General features: G+C 42.1%; 1 protein-coding gene across 1 annotated transcript in view; it reads right to left on the bottom strand.

Moving 5' to 3' along the window:
* Nucleotides 1-3,410: 3,410 nt before the first annotated feature.
* The window catches only part of acsl6 (acyl-CoA synthetase long chain family member 6), a 70,784-nt gene continuing 47,992 nt past the window's right edge, over nucleotides 3,411-26,202 (bottom strand). The window contains exons 10-21 of the mRNA XM_056285301.1: nucleotides 25,565-25,638; nucleotides 24,647-24,724; nucleotides 21,190-21,324; nucleotides 19,959-20,093; nucleotides 17,730-17,825; nucleotides 14,247-14,319; nucleotides 10,556-10,644; nucleotides 7,571-7,687; nucleotides 7,187-7,330; nucleotides 6,031-6,132; nucleotides 5,791-5,862; nucleotides 3,411-4,479 (exon numbers count right to left, since the gene is read on the bottom strand). Of these exons, the coding sequence (XP_056141276.1) occupies nucleotides 4,339-4,479; nucleotides 5,791-5,862; nucleotides 6,031-6,132; nucleotides 7,187-7,330; nucleotides 7,571-7,687; nucleotides 10,556-10,644; nucleotides 14,247-14,319; nucleotides 17,730-17,825; nucleotides 19,959-20,093; nucleotides 21,190-21,324; nucleotides 24,647-24,724; nucleotides 25,565-25,638 (1,256 nt within the window). The 3' untranslated portion in view covers nucleotides 3,411-4,338. The remainder of the gene's footprint in view (nucleotides 4,480-5,790; nucleotides 5,863-6,030; nucleotides 6,133-7,186; nucleotides 7,331-7,570; nucleotides 7,688-10,555; nucleotides 10,645-14,246; nucleotides 14,320-17,729; nucleotides 17,826-19,958; nucleotides 20,094-21,189; nucleotides 21,325-24,646; nucleotides 24,725-25,564; nucleotides 25,639-26,202) is intronic.

The raw sequence follows: 26,202 nt of genomic DNA, 5'->3' as shown, positions 1-26,202 counted from the left end.
AGATAATCAAATGAAATCTGCAAAGTAAAATTCATTTATTTTATTTTATTTATTTTTTTGATCGGCCTTCCCTGCAGGTGCTCGATCACCCGGCTCGCCCACGGAATCGGGCCTGTGGCAGGGCGGAACGTTTTTTTGTTTTGTTTTTACCTGCTACACCAACTGCGTCTGTGTTGCGTGTAAGCCGTGTTTTCTGGGGAGATTTCAAGTAGGCTACTTTGGGGAAATGGGCAAGTTAAGTTAGGACCAGCTCGGTTTGTCGATCTACCTTTTGTGTGCTAATACATTAAACCTACAGCACCCTGGACAGGCCCGTGTCTCCTGCCTGCCGCCCATTGGCTGCTGGGATCTACACATTCTCACGCTCACCCAACTCGTCACACATGGACCCTGGTTGAGGACGGCCTCTTCGTCACTGTTCAACGCTCTAGGTACCCCTCTAACGCCAACTTTCAACGTGGAGGGTAGTTGTAGGTACACACACACACACACACACACACACACACACACACACACACACACACACACACACACACACACACACACACAAAACCTAAACCTAAAACTAAACAAAACAAAAAACATTCGAGATTATCCCGACTGGTTTTTTTTTATAGAAATACAGTCTAAATCTTTTATCTGTGCGTTCATCAACATGATCTCGCAGAAATACGTGAAATGACCACGGCCTCTTAACACTCGCGTTATGTGGTTGTGGCACGTAATGTGTTGTGTTAAAATTACGTGCGGCACCAGGGACTATTTGTTTTGTTCTCTGCAAACACTGATTTGTGTGTGATATAACTCATTTTGATGTAATGAGGTTAGGGTTGTTCTGTGTGTCTATGAGTGACCTCAGTCCGTCCACGTTGAAAGTTAAAGGGGCGCCTAGAGCGTTGAACAGTGACGAAGAGGTCGTCCTCAACAAGCGTCCATATGTGACGAGTTGGGAGTGAGAATGGGCTCCTGGGATAGGCAGCCAGCATCCCCGCGACCCTGGCGGCAGGATAAGCGGTTTGGATAATGGATGGATGGACATCAGACATGAAGGCATTGGACATCGAGTAATTGAATTGGACATTGAGTGATGGACTTTGTACATTAGAAATTCTCCCACAATGAAGTGATTCAACTTTCTGTGATACTTGGCTGGTCTTATACCTTTGGTCTGGGGCGTGGTGCGCCGGTGCCGGTACTCTTTTCATTAAGCGGAGATTCATCCGGTATTGTCTCTAAACTTAATGGGACGCTGGACAGTCTCTTGAGCTCTGAAAATCACAAAGGGCAATCTGAGCACAAGACAGCAGAAGCTATTGTAAAAAAAAGTACGTCTTCCATCAATATTCCACCGTACATTTAGCGGACTGAACTGTGTGTGTGTGTGTGTGTTTGTGTGTGTGTGTTTTACTGTGTATAAACGCTCCTGTCTTCAGGGGTGAATCGCATCTTGCAGGTTTACACCGTCTGGACTGGTGCTGGTGTAACAGAGGCCGCATAGCAGCAGTAGTAAATAAAATAAATAAAATAAAATAAAAATAAAGTCTGCTTGCTCGCTTCACAAAGTCGTCCACTCCAAGTCTACAAAATGCCGACACCGCGGTGGTTAATTGGAAACGCCTTTCAACGAATTAGCTAATTGATGCTAGCAAAACACAGTGGGCGTTAACGACCCGTACTGACTCCGAGCGGTAGCTAGGAAATTGTCGTCTGCACGCCGTTATGTTCCTTAACTGATAAGACATTTAACCATTTTACGTCAGCGGTAGTTCAAAGGATTTATACCAACCTTTAAATTGTTTCTTTTTTTTTTAATTTCTTTTTTGTGGTCCACGTCACCCCCCCCCCCGACGCGACTGACGTTGATGGTGTTTAGGAATTCCTACGTAGAACCGTGCAGCATCAACTGCTAAGTTAACATGGCGGTCGAGTCGTTGATCTCGGGAAACTCCAGCCGGTTACCGTTATACTGTAGAGAATTCGGGGGGCAGTCCGGGAGACCGCAGCCACAGCCGGGACGCGAACCCGTGTCTCCCACTCCGCAAGCGACAACGTTAACCAGTCGACTAAAAGCTCCGATCCGTTAGCCAAGGACCAACGTGTCTACTTATCCATGCACGTTACAATACCTTCATTGACTGCAGATGTCACACAAAAAAAGAAAAGAAAATGATGGCTATGCTTTCATACTCAGTACTTTCAGTTACAAAGCATGTGCCTGCCAGCGTTGTCGTCGAGTCACTAAACCTCGAGTCCGAGTTGAGTCTTGAGTCCCCAGTGTTCGAGTCCGAGTTGAGTCTTGAGTCCCCAGTGTTCGAGTCCGAGTCAAGTCCCCATCACCTGAGTCCGAGTCATCAAGGTTGAGTCTGAGTCGAGTTCCAAGACGGACTCCAGTGCTCCACTCTGGCACCGTAAAAAAGCTGACATACAAATAAAAGAAGGTCTACATTAAACAAAAATGACACAGCTGTCACCACTTCAGAGGGAGTTTATGTACTTCGTGACACAATAGCCAAACAAACGCACTCGCGCAAGCATGTGCACACACACCAGTGTTTTAGTCGAGTCACTAAACCTCGAGTCCGAATCGAGTCTCGAGTCTCCAGCGTTCGAGTCCGACTCGTCAGTGCTCAAGTCAATGTCGAGTCACGAGTCCTGAAAATCAGGACTCGAGTACTACAACACTGGTGCCTGCTGGTGCTGGGTATTAGTTCCTCAATTCTTCTCTATCCATCTATCTTGACTATATATCCATCACACTCATCACATCAAACTTCCAGGATGCATTTCCAGCATCCTGTTAGAAAAAAAGGCAACACCAGATTAAAATCATTCCAGAATATGTTTTATTTTCTCGCCCTCAGACCATTCCCAAACCTCCCTTTACCCCATTTACTGCAATCATTGCAAGGATATGGTGCTGATTTCCATTTTACAGCAGAATAGATAAATAAATAATACAATTCATCTCACTACACGCAAGAGAGAGAAAAAAAACATCCATTCAAACCATTGCTTCAATAAATATGCTTACATCTAGCTGTCCTCATTTATGTACATCCACTTTTTTGTTGTTTTTTTTGTTTATGCTTTGGGACGGTAAACAACTCAAAAAGCCTACTCATTATTTCTTCTAAATGCACACCCCAAAAAAAAAAGTCCATGGTTGTTCTATCAATGGATATCATGGGCCTTGACTACATTACAAAGCCCTGCACTAGCAGCAGCGGCTGTGGACGGCTCATGACAACCTGCTTTTAATGCCCTTAAAGAATTCCTCATCTTTTTTTTCTCTGAAAAGTCACGTGGTAACGATCCCATCATCTCAGGGCAGACTACATGCAATGCCCTTTGCCCTGGTTTTTGCATTATCTAATTTTTTTTTGTCTGTAACCTGAAAAAAGTGTGAAGGTGGATGAAGAGGAAGTAGTGGTAGTGTCCACAGTTGTTTTTGTGAACTTGATGATGTTTATGGTGGGCCAGGCCTTTATATTAACAAAGAGCATGCAGGCTAAACTGACACTCACAGCCATGTACAGATGGATGGGTGGGTGGATGAATGACTGAATGAATGAATGGCGGAAGGAAGGAATGAAGGAACGAATGAATGAATGAATGAAAGAATGAATGATGAGGACTATGACTGAGTAAATATTGAGTTTCCCTGGATGAAGCAGCGTGGACAATACTTTGTTTAGTGGCTGCGGTAGAGAATGTTACTCCCCCTTCCTTATGACTAAATTCTGACCCACAGACAGGGAGGTTGCCCTGTTCGTCTCGTAAAGAGGTTTTTGTTGGATGCAATGTCACTCCTGGTTGTATCTTTGGGTGAGCAGCAGAGCGAGGGCGATTCATCTGTCCCTGCTCCATGGCTCCACTCTCAGCAGCTTGTTGGAATGGTTTAATCTCTATCCGAGTCCGTTTGGTTTCACCTCCATTAAAATCTTGCAAATTTCAGCAACTTGATTATTACATCGTTACACATCTTGTCAAGCTATGGTACAAGGAAAGACATCACTTGCTTTCTGATGTAGGATGGTGGGTCTAAATTGTGTTTGGTGGGCACAATCTAAAGTAGTGGAGGAAAGAAGTGAAAGGGAGGACAGGAAAGTAGGAGGTATGGGTTTCTCAGAGTTAAATTGCTGATGAGTTTTTGCTGCTGAGGAGAGGGCTTTTTTTTTCAATCTGTATAGGTGGATTGCAGGCAGCAGGTCGGGTTCAGCACACATTCCAAAAGCATTCTAAGGCCAAGATATCTCACCTTTGCTCCACTGGTAAGGTCAATGGACAAATAGGATCTTAGTGTTAAAATGCTTGTTGGGGAACAACGTCAGCTGGCCTTCACATGGAGATGCTGCTGTAGAGGTCTTCGATCTGCTCCTTGAAGAACTCTTTCAGCTCGGGTCTCTTGGCCTTGAGTGTTGGAGTCAGGAGGCCATTTGCGATGGAGAACATCTCGTTGTGGATGTAGATGTTTTTCACCTTTTATAGGGGGAGAATAATGGGAAACATTTCCACAGGAAGATAAGATCAATGGGAAAACTTCCCTTAGCCGTTATTTTTAGTAAGAAGGTGTTGTTTCGTCTGTGGTCTGCTCAGTCTTCTCTCTTAACAAAAAAAGGAGGGATGCAGTGCCCTATAGAATGATGGGCAAAGACCAGTCAAAAACTTACATTAGATTTAACCTGTGGTCATTGCTAAGCTGGAACATGGTAGAATAGAAAACCATCTGTAGTTTGGAGTCCTTTAGCTTAACTTACCTGCATGCCTTTAACACTAGTGTTTTAGTTTAAAAACGTGAACCAGATACTGTCAGATGATACAAAGTAGTAAGCTATACAAAGAAGAGTAAATGAGAATATCTTCTTACACATTTCTAATAGTGTAAGCGTTGCAATGGAACTTTTATTTTCAAAAATATATTTTTACAAAAAGCTACTACAGGGGACACTTGCTGGTGTCTAACTGATTTTGTTACACCGCCCTGCAATAACGTCTTCATTCGCAACAACACCTAGCTTAACCCTTTTTTAGTGACAAATATGCAAACCTAGGAGCTGCCTCGCTACCACAGTCGTTATCTAATGGCCATTTCAAAGTCAGAAGAAAGTAAGAACAACTTAGCGGTTTACTTCATGCAAAGACTCTTGATATCTAACTGCACCGACACAATTCTTATCTAAGTTTTTGCTTTGACATATCATTGTCGAAATGCATGCCCCTACATTGTAAGAATTAAAAATACTTTCAGATTATCCTGTGCAAAGCTTTTTTTTTCTTTTCTTTGGACCCCCCCCCCTTTACTCCCCAATTGTACTTGGCCAATTACCCCACTCTTCCGAGCCATCCTGGTCGCTGCTCCAACCCCTCTGCCGATCCGAAGAGGTCTGTAGACTACCACATGCCTCCGCTGATACATGTGGAGTCGCCAGCCACTTCGTTCACCTGACAGTGAGGAGTTTCACCAGGGGGATGTAGCACATGGGAGGATCACACTATTCCCCCCAGCTCCCCCTCCCCCCAAACAGGTGCCCCGACTGACCAGAGGAGGCGCTAGTGCAGCGACCAGGACACATACCCACATCTGGCTTCCCATTCGCAGACACTGCCAATTGTGTCTGTAGGGATGCCCGACCAAGCTGGAGGTAAAACGGGGATTCAAACCGGCAATCCCTGTGTTGGTAGGCAACTGAATAGACCGCCATGCCACCCAGACGCCTCCTGCAAAGCTTTTTTTTTTTACAGTGAATAAACAGCATGTGCAATTTAGGGAGGCTGTTACCACCTGCCTACCTGCTCAAAAGAGTGGAGGCCACTGGCCTTGCCCAGACGGACCAAGTCTTCCAAGATAGCCTTCTTCAGCTCCTGTTCACAATAAGGAAAAGTGCATGGATCCTCAATGTCATTCTAAATTATTTGTATTATTTTGTTTTGTTTTTTTGGACAACATTGTTTCAAATAAAAGCAGTTAAAAAAGTGTTTCATCTGAAAAGATCAAACAACCACAGTTATCTTATGTCATAGGTGACCTACAGTATTTTTACAGAGGTCTTTGTAGCTGCCTTGCATGCCTTTGTTCTTGGCCCAGGCTGGCATGACTTCTGGGTCTGGAACCACAATACCCACCAAACACGACTGGAGAGAATAAAAAAAGAGAAGAAATGGTTTACATCTAAAGGCTGGGTGTGACGACAGTCTCAATCAAGATCCAACGTTAAGGCGCAGTACGTTTTTGAGGAGTTTGTCCCAATGGAATTGTGCTCCTGTTCATATGAATAACAATGTTAAAACAACGCAGACACATGCACACACAAACAGAAGTTTACACAAATTAATTCACATTTTCTTATTCTTTTTGAGAGACGCTGCAAACATGGCTATGTCCACATATAACATGTTTTTCTGTCTAAACCACCAGGATTTGGCAATAAAACATTTCTAAGTAGGAGCATGTAAACACCTTACATCCAATAAGCCAAGCCATAAACTAACCCAGAAGGTGGGTACACAGAGTCTTATCAGAGGGCACTGGACAATATGCATGCAATTAACAGCAATAACGACAGTTTCATGTGACATAAATACTGCAAGATGGATGGACATTAAATTGTGGTGAGAGAGGGAGGCTTGCGTGCATAATGTTTCCCAATGTTTTCAACCTGGCATGATCCCAATAGGATTTCCACTGGACTGACACAGTGGCCCTCGCGGATCGCTTAGCTCATCCCATGCCTTAGAAAGCTAAACATAGAAGGCTAAGATGCTGCTAACAGAGAGCTTCTCTTCTCCACATTGAGAATTACAGGGCACTGAGATGGTTTGCATGAGTGTGTGTGTGTGTGTGTGAATGTGAGTGTGTGTGTGTGTGTGTGTGTGTGTGTGTGTGTGTGTGTGTGTGTGTGTGTGTGTGTGTGTGTGTGTGTGTGTGTGTGTGTTGTGGGGGGGCATGCTTGCACATCTTTGGCTGGGTTCTATATTTGTGAGAACTGCATCCACAAAAGAATCGGTCAGGTTCAAACCATGCATTTAATTTTATTAATTGTACTTGTTTATTCCCTTCTTTGATGTAATATCATTGTAATGATGTAATAATTTGACGTGGAGGTGTACAAGAGCTAAGCGTACTTTTGAACATACTCTTTTTTTTCTTTTCTTTTTTTTGTATTTGTGAGTGGCTGTGAGGTCCGACCTGCAAGCTGTCTCCATGAACATAAAGTTGAGATAAAGGTTCGCTCCTGATGTAGATGTTCTCGATCTTCTCTGGGGAGATGTACTCGCCCTGTGCCAGCTTGAAGATGTGTTTCTTCCTGTCAATGATTTTCAGTGTGCCGTTCTGCAGGGAGGTAAGCATAGAATAAAGGATGGAAGATAGGAGGAAAAGGAAAGAGAGGAAGGGGTGAGAGAAGGAGAGAAGAGAAAAGCAGAGGAAAAAAGACGAGTGGATAGGCGAGGAAAAGGAAAGAGAGAAGAGGATATTAGGTGCCTGTGGTCCATTGGAGAGCATCATGTAAACCAAGTGTATTTTAATTGTCTTTGCTATCATTCTGTTGAAGTTTGACGTAAGGTGACATACAGGTAACCATTTTCCAATGTCTCCGGTGTGGAGCCAACCAGCAGCATCCAGTGTCTCTGTGGTCCGCTCTGGGTCTTTGAGGTAGCCTTTGAACACGTTAGGTCCTTTCACACACACCTGTACAGTGAATATAGAGAAAAGAGAAAATACATACTTAGCTTTATGTATCTCAATGAGAGGTGAAGGCAAACTAGGAGAGCACTGGGATCAGAACACAATTGTATTTGCTAGACCACCTTCGGTAGTCTGGCTACATACATATCTCAGTCAGAAATATCCAAGAGTGAATCCAATCTGTACAAATCTTTTTTTTAAAATGTATTTCTAGTTTTCCCCCTTATCCCACCCGATTAACCCAATGGCATATGGCCGGAACTCTTGTCGAATAACTCCCCTGGCTCAGGTTTCCACAGGAAGGAGATAGTCGTAACACCAGCTTCCTTCAAACTCGTGTTGGCTGCTCTCGCCATTTTACCCGCTGAAGCCTCGCATGGATTGCTTTACCTTCAGGCCGTGAAGGAGACGTAGGGAGAATGCTTTCGGTTGCTTGGCTGCAGGCGCACGGGTGGGCCAGATGGGTCGCTGGAGAACGACGAGTCCCCGAACACTACACCGATCTACACCCACTATCCCTGGGGTAAGGTTGGCCCAATGAATGCCTTACCCCATGGACGCTCTGGCCGTGACCGGTTACGGCGAGTCTGGAATACGAACCTCCCACCCACATGACGAGCGGATTGCAAGAATGGCGGGTTATTCCGCTCGGCCGTCAGAGCAGCACACAAATCTTATATATATAGCATTTTTTTCCCCGAAACCGTCAATGCTTGTACTGCTATGTATGAAAACTTTTTTCCTGCATCTGTATTGATATATATATATATATAAATAACATTGCTAAAAGAAACACTCAACAGTAGGGAAAGTGCTTAACAAATAAGGAGCAAAATAATCCAGTGAATCAAGTAAATCCTTTATGAGACAGTACAAGCCTGTTTCATGCCATAAGCAATCACCAGCTGTCAGTAAAATTTTATTGCCAGCTGATGATTGCTTATGGCATGAAACAGGTTTGTACTGTCTCATAAAGAATTTACTGGACTCACTGGATTATATAAAATCTCCCTCTTGCCCTTTTTTGGGTGGTGTGTGTCTTCCTCAAGCTCAGGTCCTCTACCAGAGGCCTGGGAGTTTGAGGGTTCTGCACAGTATCTTAGCTGTTCCTAGAACCGCACTCTTCTGGACAGAGACCTCAGATGTTGTCCCTGGAATCTGCTGGAGCAATTCTCCCAGTTTGGGGGGTCACAGCCCCTAGTGCTCCTATTACCACTGAGACTACTGTGGATTTTACCTTCCACATCCGTTCTAGTTCAACCTTTAGCCCTTGGTATTTCTCTAGTTTCTCATGCTCTTTCTTCCTAATGTTGCCGTTGCTTGGGATTGCTACATCGATCACTACTGCTGTCTTCTGTTCCTTTTCGACCACCACAATGTCTGGTTGGTTAGCCAGCACCTGCTTGTCAGTCTGGAACTTGAAATCCCACAGGATCTTAGCTCTGCTTTCTCAACCACCTTTAGCAGTGTCTCCCATTTGGACTTTGGGATTTTCAGTCTGTATTCAGTACAGATGTTCCTGTACACTATTCCCAGCCACTTGGTTATGCCTTTCAGTGCACGCTTCCCAGTTAGCAATTTACACCCTGCTGCTAAGTGCTGGACTGTCTCAGGAATGTCTCTGCACAGCCTGCATCTTGGGACTTTTCTCATGTGGTAGACCCCTGCCTCAAGTGATCTGGTGCTGAGTGCCTGCTCTTGTGCTGCAATGATCACAGAGCCTCTGTGCTGTCCATCAGTCCAGCCTTTTCTAGCCACTGTTAAGATTTCTCAATATCAGCCACATCTTCTATCTGTCAATGGTACAGCCCATGGAGGGGCTTCCGGAAACCATTAATGGTGTTGGTAAAGGTGCTCAACAAATGAGGAGCGGAATATTAAGCTTTATATCTTTATATACATACTTTTTTTAACCTAGTATTAATCAATAACTCCAATGTAATTCTGATACTGTGATTAAACATCATACATAATTTACACTGTCATTAATTTTCCACTGTTGTTCTAATGATGTATTCCAACCAGTTCAAACTGACCTTGTACTCCCCTTTTATTCTACTATAACAGGTTTCTTCCAGTTATTCTCCGAAGAGTGCAGGGACAGTCTACAAACTGTACACACCATGAGTATCTTCCCATACACATGATAATAAATTCACTCGATTGAAACATTATCAAGGTTCGAGAGTTATTTTCTTCAACATGATGGTTGCCATTGACTCATTCACCTGACTTTGGCATGAATCATGCCCACAACAGTAAACAAATCTCTGTAGTTACATCCACAGCAGATGCAAATGCAACTGAAGTAAAACCAGTTGCTGCTTCTAATGCTTCAAATTGTGACAATGACCCCTTCCATGAAACATGACATTTTGTTTGACCATTGCCCATGTTGACAGCCACTGGTTTTCCTTGTATACTGTGTGTGACAAATGAGATGTGACCCCAACAAGGACAACGATGCACACAAGAAGAACGTTTTTTTTTCTTAAATTCCAGATTTAAATGCAAAGAACATGATCCAATTGTTCATTATCCTGATAGTATATCTAGATACAGGTCACAAAATACCCTTACACCAGAAGCAAATGCAGCCAGAGGGCCGACAAACAGAAAGATAGAGGTAAACTTTAGGACCCATAGATATTCATCTATTTCATCTATCTATCTATCTATCTATCTATCTATCTATCTATCTATCTATCTATCTATCTATCTATCTATCTATCTATCTATCTATCTATCTATCTATCTATCTATCTATCTATCCATCAATCGATTTGTCTAGCTCTCGATTAATCCGTCAATCCATAATCACACACAAGGTTACATAGGTTTACACATAAATTATCTAGGTGTAAGACTCACCTCTCCCTCCCCTTTTGAGGCAAAGTAGTTTTTTTCTGCCACGTCCACCAGTTTGATCAGGTTACACGGCAGCGGGGCCCCAACATGACCTATATGCAATGATTTGACTCATGTTATAACATCATTAGAAGATCATCTAATTACTAAAGTGAAAATCATGCTGTTGTATTCTAAGTGTGCAGAAAATTCAGCACATTAATCACACACAATTAAAGCATGTGTGTGTGTGTGTGTGTGTCTGACACCTCAGTCTCATACAGTTTAACAAGAGTCCTGTCATCTGAGACATAGCATGCATTAAAAGTGAACAGGAGGGGGCGTTGTGATACTATATCATGACCCCAGTCAAGTTGGCTCAGTGTTTTGTCCCATTACACAGCAAGTTTACAAGTTACACTTCGATACTCAACCCATTACTGCAACAGGTCAACGGTGATATCGTAAATTTACGTAACAACATTTAGGATTTTGTCATCCACCTTTCTCTTCCATGTTGTGTCAATCTATAAAACACAACATGGAGGTTGTAACGCCCAGCCACATATTAAACATTAAGGTTTACTGGACAATAAAATCTTATAAATCCTATAATAGATATAATCTTATACTATTATCTCTGCCAGTTGGTAGCCTGGAGGGGATTGTGTGTGTGTGGTCCTATGCGAGACTACGATAAAAGAAATGCTGCTATAAAAGCTGTTAGCCCCAGTATAAACTATGAAGTCTTTTGAGGTTTAACAAGACAGAGTCCACTAAAGGAGATACTGACAGTCCTATAAACGAACATTTTTCAATCAAAGAAACTTGAATCAGTTCATCTGGATACAACATTTATCGACGTTCATAAACATTGTATCCAGATGAAATGATTCAACCTTCTTTGATATTCTTATCTGGATTATCAAGCATGCACAAAGATGAACAGAATGCAGGTATGACATTCTGTTTCTATTGACAAATACCAGTGAAAAAGCCTATAGAAACTGACTGAACTCAACCGTTGGTGGTGACCTCACTTCAAACGCCTGGGTGCAGACGTGACCGCGGGAATCATGGACAAACTTGACCACAGTTTAATCCTTTTCATCTTTTCCACTCTTTGACTGCTTATTACATAAAATAAGGAACTAAATCCAGGTGACCAAGGATAACAAGTACTAATTCTAACTTGTCTTTTTTTCCCCATATCAGTATATGCACTTTAATTTCTTTAATAATGTCCTTAATTGAGTTGTCTTTTGTGAGCCATTTAGGAAGACTTTTTTTGCAAAAATAAGTCTTCCGAAATTAATTAAGTTTAGTAAATTAGAGTAGTGGCTTTCCAGTCCGGTCCTTTGCAACATGTAGCGTTAATGTATTTTCCTCTGCCGGGTGAGTTAAGTTCATCAGTTGTGCCAGGTCTTAAAAAAAAACACCTGATTGTTTCTTGTTTTTTGTTTTTTTGCTGGCCAATCCCAAGGGCTTGTGGGCAGGTCTTGCCCAGACACAGGGCTGAATTAAAAAAAAAAAAAAACAACAACAAAAAACAACCCAAACCAGTCCGTGTAAAAGTGGATGGAATAAATGACAAAACAGGAAAAATGTAATTAACTACATGGCAGCACAGAGAACCAGTAATACCGTGGGCCCTTGAGGACCGGTTTGAAAACAACTGCCGGTTTGAACCGTTGCCTCGCCACCGGCTCAGACACAAACTGGAATGACGTGGATGCTGTGAGAATGTTTTTGTGCAAGTACGTCTGTGTGTTTTTTTAAGATGTGGCATGTGGCAGTGATGGCTCCATCATAGAGGGCTGACCTTGTTGACTTTGGCTACAGTGTACCCATGTTGACCCATCCCTCTCTCTTTATTCTCACACACTTGCTTTTTCCTCTCTGCAACACTTCAATTCCTCATTCTCTCTTTCACATGAATATGTGCACACGTACTTACGCACACACACACACACACATTTTTTCTTTTCTCTCCCTCTCTGCCCTCTCACCTATCTCTATCTTTTTCCTGGTTTCTCCCTTTCGCACAAACACACACACACACACACACACACACACACACACACACACACACACACACACACACACACACACACACACTTGTTTCCAGTATGCCGTAGTTCTACAGCAGAGAAGGAAGTTGATAAGGTCAAAGAGATGTGTGTGTGTGTGTGTGTGTGTGTGTGTGTGTGTGTGTGTGTGTTTGTGCGAAAGGGAGAAACCAGGAAAAGATAGAGATAGGTGAGAGGGCAGAGAGAGAGAGAAAAGAAAAAATGTGTGTGTGTGTGTGTGTGTGTGCACGCAATTATGCCATTAAGGACCAGATGGACCCTGAAACCGCCGCTGTAAAGATAGAGTGGTACGCTACTCAAACACCACGTAGTCAAATTTTTGTAGCCCAAATTGTCTCAGTCCACAGGGGTAGGAAGATGAGCGACAGCCATCTTAGAAAATTGTCCTGCACCATTTCTTATTTCCCCTGACCGCCAATAAGATGCGTGGACATGCATGCAGTTTTAGTCTAGCAGGTTGATCATAGGAATCTGTGCTGTCAGTCACTCAGGATGGAGAAAACCACCTTTCAGGAGCCAGTGAAATTGCCTGAATTTTTATAACCATATAAGGCTGTGTGGTGTGTGTGTGTGTGCAGGTGTGGTTGGTTGGGTAGACATGAAGGTGGAAGGAAAGGGCTGGAGGAATAAAGGTGTCTGAGGTTTTGACAATGCGATTGCTGTGATTTTTTTTTTTACGCACCTATACCACAATTACTGGGAGTAATCAGTACACCCATTCTTCTGTTATTTACGGTCTTGTCACTTCCTGTTTTCTGTCTGATCATGCACAGCATTGCTTGTCTTGTCAAGCAAGTCATATCATTTTCTTTGCGTTCATATCTTTTAGCGTTCGTGACTTGCCATCTTGTCTGACAGTTTACCTGTTAGCTAGTTTCATGTTTGTATTAGCCCGTTCACCGTGTCTAGTGTGTTTAAAGAAAAAAAAGCCCAAAGAGAGTGAAGGTGCATATGAATCAGAAGGTGGAGCAAAGATGGAGGTGTCTTTATCATGATATGCTTGTCCTGATTTTGAGGTTGCTCTGATAATAACGTTTATCATGACCCGTTTCCCAAGAGTAATGCCCTTATTGCTTTATGACTGGGTTATCAGTCTCCATCTATACATAACTAATGATAGGAAAACGTTCTTCTTTTCTTTTTTCTTTCTGGTCAAGCTTTCTTGACAAACACACAGAACATTTCAGACAGGGAGAATGTGCGCGTAGAGGAAAATTCTTTACTGGCCCAAACAGGCGCCAATCCAATAATCACTTGGTTAGATATTGCTCCATAAGGTGTTTAATTTGTCAGTTCCACACAGTCTTCTGTGTGTCTGCGAATGTGTGTGTGTGTGTGTGGGCATGTGTGTGTGTGTGTGTGTGTGTGTACGGGCGTGTGGGTGTGTGCTCATATGTAGGTGTGCGTGTGTGTGTGCGGGCGTGTGGGTGTGTGCTCATGTGTAGGTGTGTGTGTGTGTGTGGGTGTGGGTGTGGGCGCGTGTGTGTGTGTGTGTCTGCATATATACATGTGTGCATCTTTGAAATGCACACGTTAACCTTTCATGTAAAAGTAAGCTTGAGTAAACTAGAATCTCTCTGGGATTGCAAGACACTTCTGCAGGACATACTACATTGGGATCTTACCAGAGGTCCAATCTCCAGGAGTGGTAAATGTGCAGCCAGCTGTACATTCTGTCTGGCCATAGGCCTCATACACCTACACACAGACAAAACAGAGCCCAATTTTAGCACAGGGTTGTGTGTGTGTCATGTGTCATGTCTGTGTTTTAGTTTAGAAGTGAGTATATATATATATATATATATATATATATCAGAAATCAGAAACAATTTATTGTCATCTGAGTCATGTACATTCATACACAAAAGAGACGACATTTTGTTTCTCCCAGCCCACAGCAGTGCAACACAAAAGACAAAAAAACATATCCAAAAGAAAACGACACCACAAAAAAATATACAAAACTGGAGAGAACAAAGCCATGCCATAAGCCATCATGGCTTATGGCATGAAATGGGCTTGTACTGACTCATAAAGAATTTACTTGATTATTTTCCTCCTTATTTGTTGAGCACTTTCCCTATCATTGAGTGTTTCTTTAAACAAAGTTTTATATATATATATATATATATATATATATATATATATATATATATATATATATATATATATATATATATATATATATATATATATATATATATATATATATATATATATATAGACACACATCCCGCGACCCTGAGAGCAGGATAAGCGGTTTGGATAATGGATGGATATAGATATGTATATAGACAGCTGATGATTGCTTATGGCATGAAACAGGCTTGTACTGTCTCATAAAGAATTTGCTTGACTCACTGGATTATTTTGCTCCTTATTTGTTGAACACTTTCCCTACCTTTGAGTGTTTCTTTTAACAAAGTTTTTTATATATATATCTATATATATATATATAGATATATATATATATAGATATAGATATATAGTATATATATATATATATATATATATATATATATATATATATATATATATATATATATAGATATAGCAGTTTGTTTTCTTTTTCGGGAACCGTCAATGGTGTCGATGAACGTGCTCAACAAATGAGGAGCGGAATATTAAGATAGAAGTATGAAAACAACTTTAATGCAATTAAAAATTAATTGCATTAAAGTTTTTTTTCTACATCCATCCATTATCCGAACCACTTATCCTGCTCTCAGGGTCGTGGGGATGCTGGAGCCTATCCCAGCAGTCAGTGGGCGGCAGGCAGGGAGACACCCTGGACAGGCCACCCAGCCATCACAGGACATATATACGTATATAGCTTTGTTAAAAGAAACACTCAATGGTAGGGAAAGTGCTCAACAAATAAGGAGCAAAATAATCAAGTAAATTCTTTATGAGAAATTCCCCAACTTGTTTGGGAATCAGACCAGTTTAATATAACATATATATATATATATATATATACATATACATATATATACACACACACATATATATATATACATTATATATACATTATATATACATTATATACAATATGTATAATATGTACACTACCGTTCAAAAGTTTGGGATCACATTGAAATGTCCATATTTTTGAAGGAAAAGCACTGTACTTTTCAATGAAGATAACTTTAAACTAGTCTTAACTTTAAAGAAATACACTCTATACATTGCTAATGTGGTAAATGACTATTCTAGCTGCAAATGTCTGGTTTTTGGTGCAATATCTACATAGGTGTATAGAGGCCCATTTCAAGCAACTATCACTCCAGTGTTCTAATGGTACAATGTGTTTGCTCATTGGCTCAGAAGGCTAATTGATGATTAGAAAACCCTTGTGCAATCATGTTCACACATCTGAAAACAGTTTAGCTCGTTACAGAAGCTACAAAACTGACCTTCCTTTGAGCAGATTGAGTTTCTGGAGCATCACATTTGTGGGGTCAATTAAACGCTCAAAATGGCCAGAAAAAGAGAACTTTCATCTGAAACTCGACAGTCTATTCTTGTTCTTAGAAATGAAGGCTATTCCATGCGAGAAATTGCTAAGAAATTGAAGATTTCCTACACCGGTGTGTACTACTCCCTTCAGAGGACAGCACAAACAGGCTCTAACCAGAGTAGAAAAAGAAGTGGGAGGCCGCGTTGCACAACTGAGCAAGAAGATAAGTACATTAGAGTCTCTAGTTTGAGAAACAGACGCCTCACAGGTCCCCAACTGGCATCTTCATTAAATAGTACCCGCAAAACACCAGTGTCAACATCTACAGTGAAGAGGCGGCTGCGGGATTCTGGGCTTCAGGGCAGAGTGGCAAAGAAAAAGCCATATCTGAGACTGACCAATAAAAGAAAAAGATTAAGATGGGCAAAAGAACACAGACATTGGACAGAGGAAGACTGGAAAAAAGTGTTGTGGACGGATGAATCCAAGTTTGAGGTGTTTGGATCACAAAGAAGAACGTTTGTGAGACGCAGAACAAATGAAAAGATGCTGGAAGAATGCCTGACGCCATCTGTTAAGCATGGTGGAGGTAATGTGATGGTCTGGGGTTGCTTTGGTGCTGGTAAGGTGGGAGATTTGTACAGGGTAAAAGGGATTCTGAATAAGGAAGGCTATCACTCCATTTTGCAACGCCATGCCATACCCAGTGGACAGCGCTTGATTGGAGCCAATTTCATCCTACAACAGGACAATGACCCTAAACACACCTCCAAATTGTGCAAGAACTATTTAGAGCAGAAGCAGGCAGCTGGTATTCTATCGGTAATGGAGTGGCCAGCGCAGTCACCAGATCTGAACCCCATTGAGCTGTTGTGGGAGCAGCTTGACCGTATGGTACGCAAGAAGTGCCCATCCAACCAATCCAACTTGTGGGAGCTGCTCCTGGAAGCGTGGGGTGCAATTTCTCCAGATTACCTCAACAAATTAACAGCTAGAATGCCAAAGGTCTGCAATGCTGTAATTGCTGCAAATGGAGGATTCTTTGACGAAAGCAAAGTTTGATGTAAAAAAAAATCTTATTTCAAATACAAATCATTATTTCTAACCTTGTCAATGTCTTGACTCTATTTTCTATTCATTTCACAACATATGGTGGTGAATAAGTGTGACTTTTCATGGAAAACACAAAATTGTTTGGGTGATCCCAAACTTTTGAACGGTAGTGTATATATATGTATGTACTGTGTGTGTGTGTGTGTGTGTGGGGGAATGCTATATGTCATAGATACAGATACTGTCCTGTTTATTTGTATTGGAATATGTTTTAATGAACATTAAAGTGTACCTGTGTTGGTGTATGTCTGTTTGTCAGTGTGATAGATGCAAATGAATATTTGTGTGTGCATGTGTGTGCACTCATGTGTTTGCATGTGGGAGTGCAGTGCACATTGGAGAAACAGGGCAGAATGCTATGTCTATTTGTATGACTGTGTGAATGTTATTTTTGTTGTTTGTTGGTTCATGTATGGGTCCATGGTTCATTGTATGGATCTATGTGTGTGTGTGTGTGTGTGTGTGTGTGTGTGTGTGTGTGTGTGTGTGTGTGTGTGTGTGTAATGGGAGTAAGCTTATGTCAGTATGACCTGACCTGGCATCCCAGAGCTGCTCTAAGGAAACCCAGGACCGTTGGGGAGGCTGGAGCCGCTCCTGTTATGATCATCCTCAGTCTTCCTCCCAGACTGGCCTGCAGTAAAATAACATCATCAACTCAAAGAAGGTTGAATCAGTTCATTTGGACACAACGTTTATTGACAGATATGTTTCATCACTCAACTAAGTGACATCTTCAGTCTAAACTGACTGCAGGTATCCCCACCCCTTATAAACAATAACAACTGAACCCAATGATCAGTTTCATATGCAAATATGGGCGTGGCCATTAACTAGTGTTTCAATGGCCATGTGTACTATTCACAGAAGATTTGGGAATAGTTGCAATCACAGCATTGTAAGATGGTGGCAGATGTACTCTTAGGCCCCCCCCTTCAGGGATGGTTGTTCCCTCTTCACATCATCAACCAGACAAAAGTGCATTTTGTAAAGAAAATTCATGTGATTGCTGCACTTGCATCTGTTTATTCTGGTGACTGATGTGTACATTAACCAAAGTTCAAAATCAATTCTAATAGAATAATGTGCTCAAGATAGTATATGGTGGTGTTTTATTAATGGCCAAAAAGTCAAGTCAGGTCAAGTCAAGTTGCATTTTATATAGCACTTTTCTAGCCGCAACAGTCACTCAAAGCGCTTTATAAGAGCTAGAATATTGCATATATAAATCTACAATGAGAATGACCACTAAAAGATAGCACAAGTCAAGTTATTGGTGCCATGGTTCAATAAGTCATGCACATGCTCATGCAGAAGCTGTGTACCAAGTTTTATCTTATCAAAGACAACGGAAACGAAGAAATATCATATTAAATTGTTACTGTAGCGCCCCCTGTTAGTAGAATTGTATCAAATGTGACACACTTGTGTATGTTGAATATTTACAAAATTGGTTGCAATCCAATTTTGCACTGAAGACTTACGGCCCATTGAGTGCATCAGGCCACGCCTTTAAAATTGTGACAACCAATTACAGACAAACGGTAAGCGATACCAAAAACCAACTCGTAGGTGTTGTTTGGGGGTCATCCAAACATGGTATGTACCAAATGTGGTGAAGATTTTATGAAATATGTGCCAAAAAAGGCAAAAAGAAAATGTATTTACAAAAAAACAAAAAAACAAAATGGCGGAACATTTTTATAGGTGGAAATGGGCGTGGCCTATATCAGCCGAATCAGCTTCATCCACGGAGCCCACTGTACAATAATTTTTCTTCCACTCTAAGGGTTCATCCAAAATACAAAATGTTTAGTAACCAACCACATCGTGGCGTTATTGACTATATGCTTTAATATGCTGGGCCATTAAAGAATACATATGCTTTCCCATAGACGGCCATTCATAAAATTATTACAGCAAAATATTCATATCTCAACTGTAACAGATATAAAAAAGAGAAGTAATAGCCACCACGACACACATATGCTTTACATGGGAAAATTGGAAGTATGTGTCTTATCTGCAAAAAATGTGCGAGTAGATGCGATCCAGAAAACGTACAGAAAAATAAAAATAATGAAAAAAATCATGATAAATAGTGAAGATAACTAAGTGTGATTGCAGCAATTTTCTGCAGCAATCACACAACAATGCAACAAGAGGAAAGGATATCAGGAATATTAATTAAAGGTGCTACATGTAATATTCCGGCTTTCCTGAAGCATAATATGGCTATTCAACATCAGTAGGAATTGTTGGACAGAACTGATTGAAATGCACTAAACGACTAGTTCCCTCAGCCCTCGACTCCCTTCTACGTACTTCTACGTTCAGAAACACAGGGGGCTGTGACTGCTGGGCTCTTTGTTTGCCTGCACACTAAAAACGTCTCGATTCCAAGCTGCAGTCCTTGACAAAACTATCTAGCAAATGCCGCAAATAATTCCTTCTGAGGGACTTTGCAAATGAAACTGCAGGTGACGACAAATGTACAGTGTAGCTGCTACCTTTCTATTTGAATATGTCCGTCTTGCTTGCTTTCATTTGGTGTTGTTTACATCGCATGAGAATGAGGTCAGGATTCAAGTAGAAAATACACAATGCACATTCACCTTCACGGATGCACAAAAACTCAAAATTTGCCGCACTACAATACAACGTTTATTATCTTTCCAACACAACTTTGTAGGAGCATGCAGACTCATGGAGTTGAGACTTCCTAATCGGAGTCAGATGCAGGAGGAGGAAGAGGAGAGGTGTGTACCTGTATCTTACTGAAGAAAATTTTATCCCAGATGCTGTCACTGCGAATGACTCCGCTGCTGACCTCAGCACCTTTTCTCTTCGCGGCAAAGTTGAGCAGCCACCGCTTCAAGGGGCTGTTCGCCTGGCTGAAAATCTGCCAAGAAACACACAAACAAGCAAAAAAAAGACACATTTTGTAATTTGCCACTTGTGGATGGTTTGACTTACTGCTTGGAGCAATGCTCATCTCAGATGCGGGCATTCCCCCCTTTTGAAAAAGCAGAAAGTACATATCACCACTAAATCAGTCCTAAATAACTCTCAGCTCTCTTATTAAGCGTTAGCTACCAGAACTATGCTGAACCAAGATTTAAATTTATTAAAAAAAAATTTTTGGATCCCCCCCAATCGTATGCGGCCAATTACCCCACTCTTCCAAGCCGTCCCAGTCGTTGCTCCACCACCTCTGCCGATCCGGGGAGGGCTGCAGACTACCACGTCTCCTCCGATACATGTGGAGTCGCCAGCCGCTTCTTTTCACCTGACAGTGAGGAGTTTCACCAGGGGGACGTAGCACTTGGGAGGATCATGCTATTCCCCCCAGTTCCCCCTTCCCCCAAACAGGCGCCCCGACTGACCAGAGGAGGTGCTAGTGCAGCGACCAGGACACATACCCATATCTGGCTTCCCACCCGCAGACACAGCCAGAGCGTCCCTACGGACGCAACACGGGGATTCGAACTGGCGATCCCCATGTTGGTAGGCAATGGAGTAGACCGCTACGCTACCCGGAGGCCCACCAAGATTTTAAATTCTAAGGATTTTATTCAAAAAAATTCTGAAAATATAAAAACACTGAACTTGAATTCATGAGTCAGCATTTCAAAAAAAGATTATTCTTCCCCCCCCAAAAAGTATATAAATAACTATTGTGCCACAAAGATCATTGGATATCTTATAACTTTAACAATAGCTTGGCATTCACGCCATACAGCATTTGGCATTTTGTAGATGTCTTAATTTTGGTTGGAAATGCTTACCCTGCATTTTTTTTATTTTTCAAATTTTAGACACTCAGCTGATGCTCTTACTCACACCATGAATTCCTAAACAGTTTATGTCACTGTTTAATGCAACAGCAGACCCAGTTATACAACACGCGAAGCAACAAGTAAACTGGTCTGATTCCCAAACAAGTTGGGGAATTTCTCATTTTGTTTTTTGTTCCCCTCCCAAACTGTTCCTCTCACCTTGTCATACATGCGGTTGAGCAGCCGAGGCACCACAGGGAAGATGGTGGGTCGCAGGGCTTTCATGTCGTCCGAGAGGAGACGGATATCTCCCTGGTAAAAACCGATCCGTCCTCCATGACAGTAGACCACCGACTATGGAAAAACACTCGCTGTGTTAAAACATGCCAGGGTACATGAACAATTTGGTTAAGTGTGCATACAACAAGGCAGAGATGGGGGACAGAGGCACTGGGTTTTCTTGAAAAAACGGATACACTGTACACCGTTTAGCACAGAATGAAACCCTTCCCATATGCAACATGTACCCTTTTGATGCAAATTCTTAGCCACGTGTCTGCAAAAACCATATTTACGGATGGGACGTGTGCGCGTGTCTTAGCATGTCAGAGTCAACAGGAAACACAACACAAATGAACAAGCAGTGGGTGACCTCTAACAAAACACTCACAAAGTAATGCAAAATAATCTCCATTTTCAGTGTACTACCTGTCAAGCAAACAATATAATGGCTCTCTCCCATGCTTCACCATCCTCTTCCTCTGGACGATTTTTTTTAACGCATCTCCCTTTTTACGGTTTAAAGGTGATATTCTTTACACTATTCAAGATGTTAAAGTTTAAAGGGAAATGTGTTTCCCCTGTAGAAATGAATGGTGTAATGTTCAGGCATCATCAAGTCACATTGGGGGGGGGGGGTTCTGCAATCCACCCTCTTAGACATCCATCCATCCATTATCCAAACCGCTTATCCTCCTCTCAGGGTCGCAGGGATACTGGAGTCTATCCCAGCAGTCATTGGGTGGCACACACACACACACACACACACACACACACACATTTACATTTAGGGACAATTTAGTACGGCCGATTCACCTGACCTACAAGTCTTTGGACTGTGGGAGGAAACCGGAGCACCCAGAGGAAACCCAAGCAGACACAGGGAGAACAAGCAAACGCCACACAGAGGACGACCCGGGACAACCCCCAAGACTGGACTACCCCAGGGCTCGAACCCAGGACCTTCTTGCTGTGAGGCGACCGCGCTAAGTACTGCACCACTGTGCCCCCCCCCCCATTAGACAAATTGACAAAAAAAAAACAACCCTTTCCATCTTCCTAGTGCTATCTGAATTAAGAACCCTGCTATGCATTAAGAAGGCTATTATTAATATTTGAATTCTATCCATACCAGAGATTTGCATACCACATATTCTGAAGACAGTGTAGTGAATGAATACAGCAATAAAATGAATTTTCACAACGGTCATTAGTATAATGAGAATAGAATTAGCAAAAAAATAATAATTCTGTGTCGTGATACACAAGGAGGAGGAAAATGACCATAAAACTAAACCACACACTTATTTCTGAGCTCTCAAATGGATTTTAAATATACATGGTCTGAGAAGATCTTTCATGGTATGGCTTCTGTAAAACAGTCCCCACTGCCACCCTTGAAAACATTTTTTTTAATCTACAAATCAACAGCTGCTAGCAGCAGTTGTTGAACTTTTCAAGCACAATTGTGGGAGGAACATATGCCATGCTAGTGGTATTCAATTATGTGCCATGGAGGTCCGTGTGTATTCAGCTTTTCCCTCCAACCCAACACTGCACCAGCTGAGTTCACCAACCAAGTCTTCTGCTTTCTGGCTGTAGTTGTGTTAATCAGTAAAATCAGCTGGTGTGTGTACGGTTGGAGAGAAAAGCTGGATAAATATAATTTCTCGTGACAAAACGAGAGCGCTTATCATTTCTCTGACGTTTCGATACTAACGTTTTGCAGGGTGACAGAAGGGTTACAAGTCGTTTGTGTTAGCTAAGCGTCCGTAGCTGCAGTGTGCATTGTTGAACTCTGCAACTGAGGTTATATGCAGAGCCTTTTTTTTTTTTTTACAAAGGCCCCCCCATATTTGGATCACTTCCTGTTTCAGAGGCCATCTGAGGACACAGCAGTGCAAAGCCACCGCCCTCTTCCTCTGGTTGGAAATAGCGCTGACATCTAGGCCTTACATAAGCTTGCAAGGAGGTATGTGTAAACTGTAGTTGTATGATTCAGAACGGAGCTGTGTTTGAACAAGCAATAGCTGTGTGTGCGTGTGTGTACATTGTGTACATGCCTGAGGCTGTGTATTTGACATGAGAAAGCCAGGCTCAGAGCACTGGGGAATATAGGTGGTTTCCTGTGCTTGGGTCTCACGTTTTTTTTGTTTTTGTTTTTTACAACAGGGCTATAGTAATAAAAAAACAAAAAACAAAAAGCTATTGCAGATTACAGGAAAAAAAAAAAGCCTGCTTTGATCTGAACGGTCCCGCTCCGAATGTGCACGCATACCAGCAACCGCACGGTTTGATTCGACCCCTTAAATTTGATTTTGAAGACTCCAAGAGTTCGTCAAACAATCGCAGCATAGCCAGAAAGTGTCGTTCGGGTGACCCGGCTGCTCCAGCGATCCAGTATCAAACTGGTTTTACACCGAATCAGAGTTCAGTCCTGACCGGCTGTCTCGTAAGACCCAGAGCCCTTTGGTGGCCCATAGTCACTGAGCATGGGCCTTTTTTATAACCTTTATCCCTGGACTCTCCAGGGATAAAGGTTATATATAGCTCTGGTTATATATAGCTCTGTAAAAAAGCGCTACGTTTTGATCCTTACAAGGTTTGCCGGCAGTTGTAAAACCCAACCCCAGGGGTTAATTGCACTTGTTTTAATCATCTGAATTATTTCGGATTTTGAATGAAATATTTTGCATTTGATAGATCAGATACTGCACATTGTCATTTAATATCATCGTATATGGCAAAGTTCGCCTTTCTTGAAAGCAGGAGTTATTAAGCTTTAGAAATGAACTCCAGTATAAACAACATGGCAGCACTCCATCTACCCATCCATTATCCAAGAAGCTCAGCTTGATCAGGGTCGCAGGATGCTGCAGCCTATCCCATCAGTCATTGGGCAGCAGGCCCCAGGGAGAAATCCTGGACAGGCCAGCACTCATCTGTGCAATTAGGTGACGTCAGCCAAACATTATTGGTCGTGTGTGTCATACTTTCAGTTTGAATAGTGGACTCTGCATGAGTATGAAGTCCCGGTTTTCCCAAAGAAACCCGACAGAAAACGAAACTTTCAGTGTTTATGTTCCAATGATTTTTCTTTTTATACTGGTATCAATATGTTTGATGCGCTCTCTCTCTCTCTCTCTCTCTCTCTCTCTCTCTCTCTCTCTCTCTCTCTCTCTCTCTCTCTCTCTCTCTCTCTCTCTCTCTCTCTTCTCTCTCTCTCTCTCTCTCTCACACACACACACACACACACAGATCCCAATTGGAACACATGTGCAAACTGTTACTCATCCATTGTTTGTAATTCAACATTCCTAACCCACACTCCAGCTTTACCACCCATTCACTGTGGCTGTCAGACTGGATCTGAGTTTCAGTAGCGAGCTCCATTTACCTCTATTAGTCTCTCAAACATGTGAGCCAGTGGTAGGAAGGAGATGAGGCAGTCGTCTTGGTTGGGGAATATGACTTTCTGTAAAAGATGGAGTGATAGGAAATGAGAGAGCAAGATAGAGACAGAGATGGAGAGGGGGAAACATGTAGATAAAATAAACACACTGACTACAAGAGAAAAGGGATTTTCAAAGCAATTTTCACTACAAGATGACTCAATAACAAAAAAAAAAAAACGAGTGCCAGATATAACTTAAAATTGAACCTGGGACAAACTATAAAATGTGGTTAGTCTCTCTTAAATATGGTAGGAGTGCGGCGACAGGAAATCGTGAAATCAATCCAAACTCTGACAGACTCAAAGGTACCCTAACCATTATCCATTTAGCGTAATTACTAAAAGGCATGAATCTGATACTGGCGGCCTGTGTAAGATATATTCCAGGCTTGCAGCCAGTGCCAGCTGCAAACAGTTTCAACCCTGCAGTGCCACTGGGTTGGATTAAGTAGCTAGGGCGTAGAAAGTAAGTGAATAAACAAACTGTGCCAGAATCCATTTCTCACTTTTGCAATGGAAAGGACTGTAGCTTGGAAATAAAAAAAGTCAAAACATTTCGTCGTTAATTTGAGGTAACTCAACCCATTTATGGCAGCATTGTGACCAAACAACGATTTTGACCTTTTTGGTGAACTTGATTACATTTTGCAGGTGATTTGGATCTTTACCCAGTTACTGCCAAAACTTACATCGGGTCATCTAAGGACCCTTGTCCACCTTCCCCTGAAAAACTTCAAAACATTCGCCGCAGCCATGCTTTCCTGCAAAAGTTTAGCCTAACAAAAAAGACAATGAAGTGGGCTGGAAGGGGTGATGACTGAACAGTCAGGAAGAGGAGGAGGAGAGTTTTGTTTTACTCACATCTGTTACTTTGAGGAAGCCTGAGAAATCTGCCACAACATTCCCATGAGTCAGCATAACTCCTTTTGGGTTTCCTGTGTGAGCACACGAAAAAAAAGAAGAAAAAAAATGCATCAAAGATACTCGTACATCCATAAAACCACACCTCAAAAACTTACATGGGAGGATGAAACTGCCACTTGAACAGGGAAAAATGACGAGTGATGTGTGGAGAAAGGTGACACACGCACCACCTTTTTTCTTTATAACAGGTATGGATGACCCTTGTGCCCAGCCGCCTGGGAACGTCAGACACGGTAGCAATGTGTAAGCTGCCGCTTCAAATTCAGCGGCCATCTGCTGCCAAGGTGCCCTTGAGCAAAGCATTCAACCCCTGACTGCTTAAGTCAAGCTAATTAGCGACCGGCAGTAGGAGCTCCCAGGTGTAAATGAATGTGTATAACTGTGTGAGATTAGGGCTTTCGTGAACACTCGGGGTTTGGATGACTCTCCATCGAGGGCTTAAAAAGTCCCTGAGCTGAATTCAAACCAACGCTTTCAGTAGCAAGTGACACGCTAACATCATGCACACCCAGGCTACATCACAACAGCAATTTATGTAAAAAAATAAAAAAAAAATAAAAAAATGGGGGTGTCCA

The sequence above is a fragment of the Lampris incognitus genome, chromosome 8 (genome assembly GCF_029633865.1).
Source record: "Lampris incognitus isolate fLamInc1 chromosome 8, fLamInc1.hap2, whole genome shotgun sequence".
Lineage (NCBI taxonomy): Eukaryota > Metazoa > Chordata > Actinopteri > Lampriformes > Lampridae > Lampris > Lampris incognitus.
The sequence above is the reverse complement of the archived record's forward strand: the minus strand, read 5'-3'. Positions and strand labels throughout refer to the sequence as shown.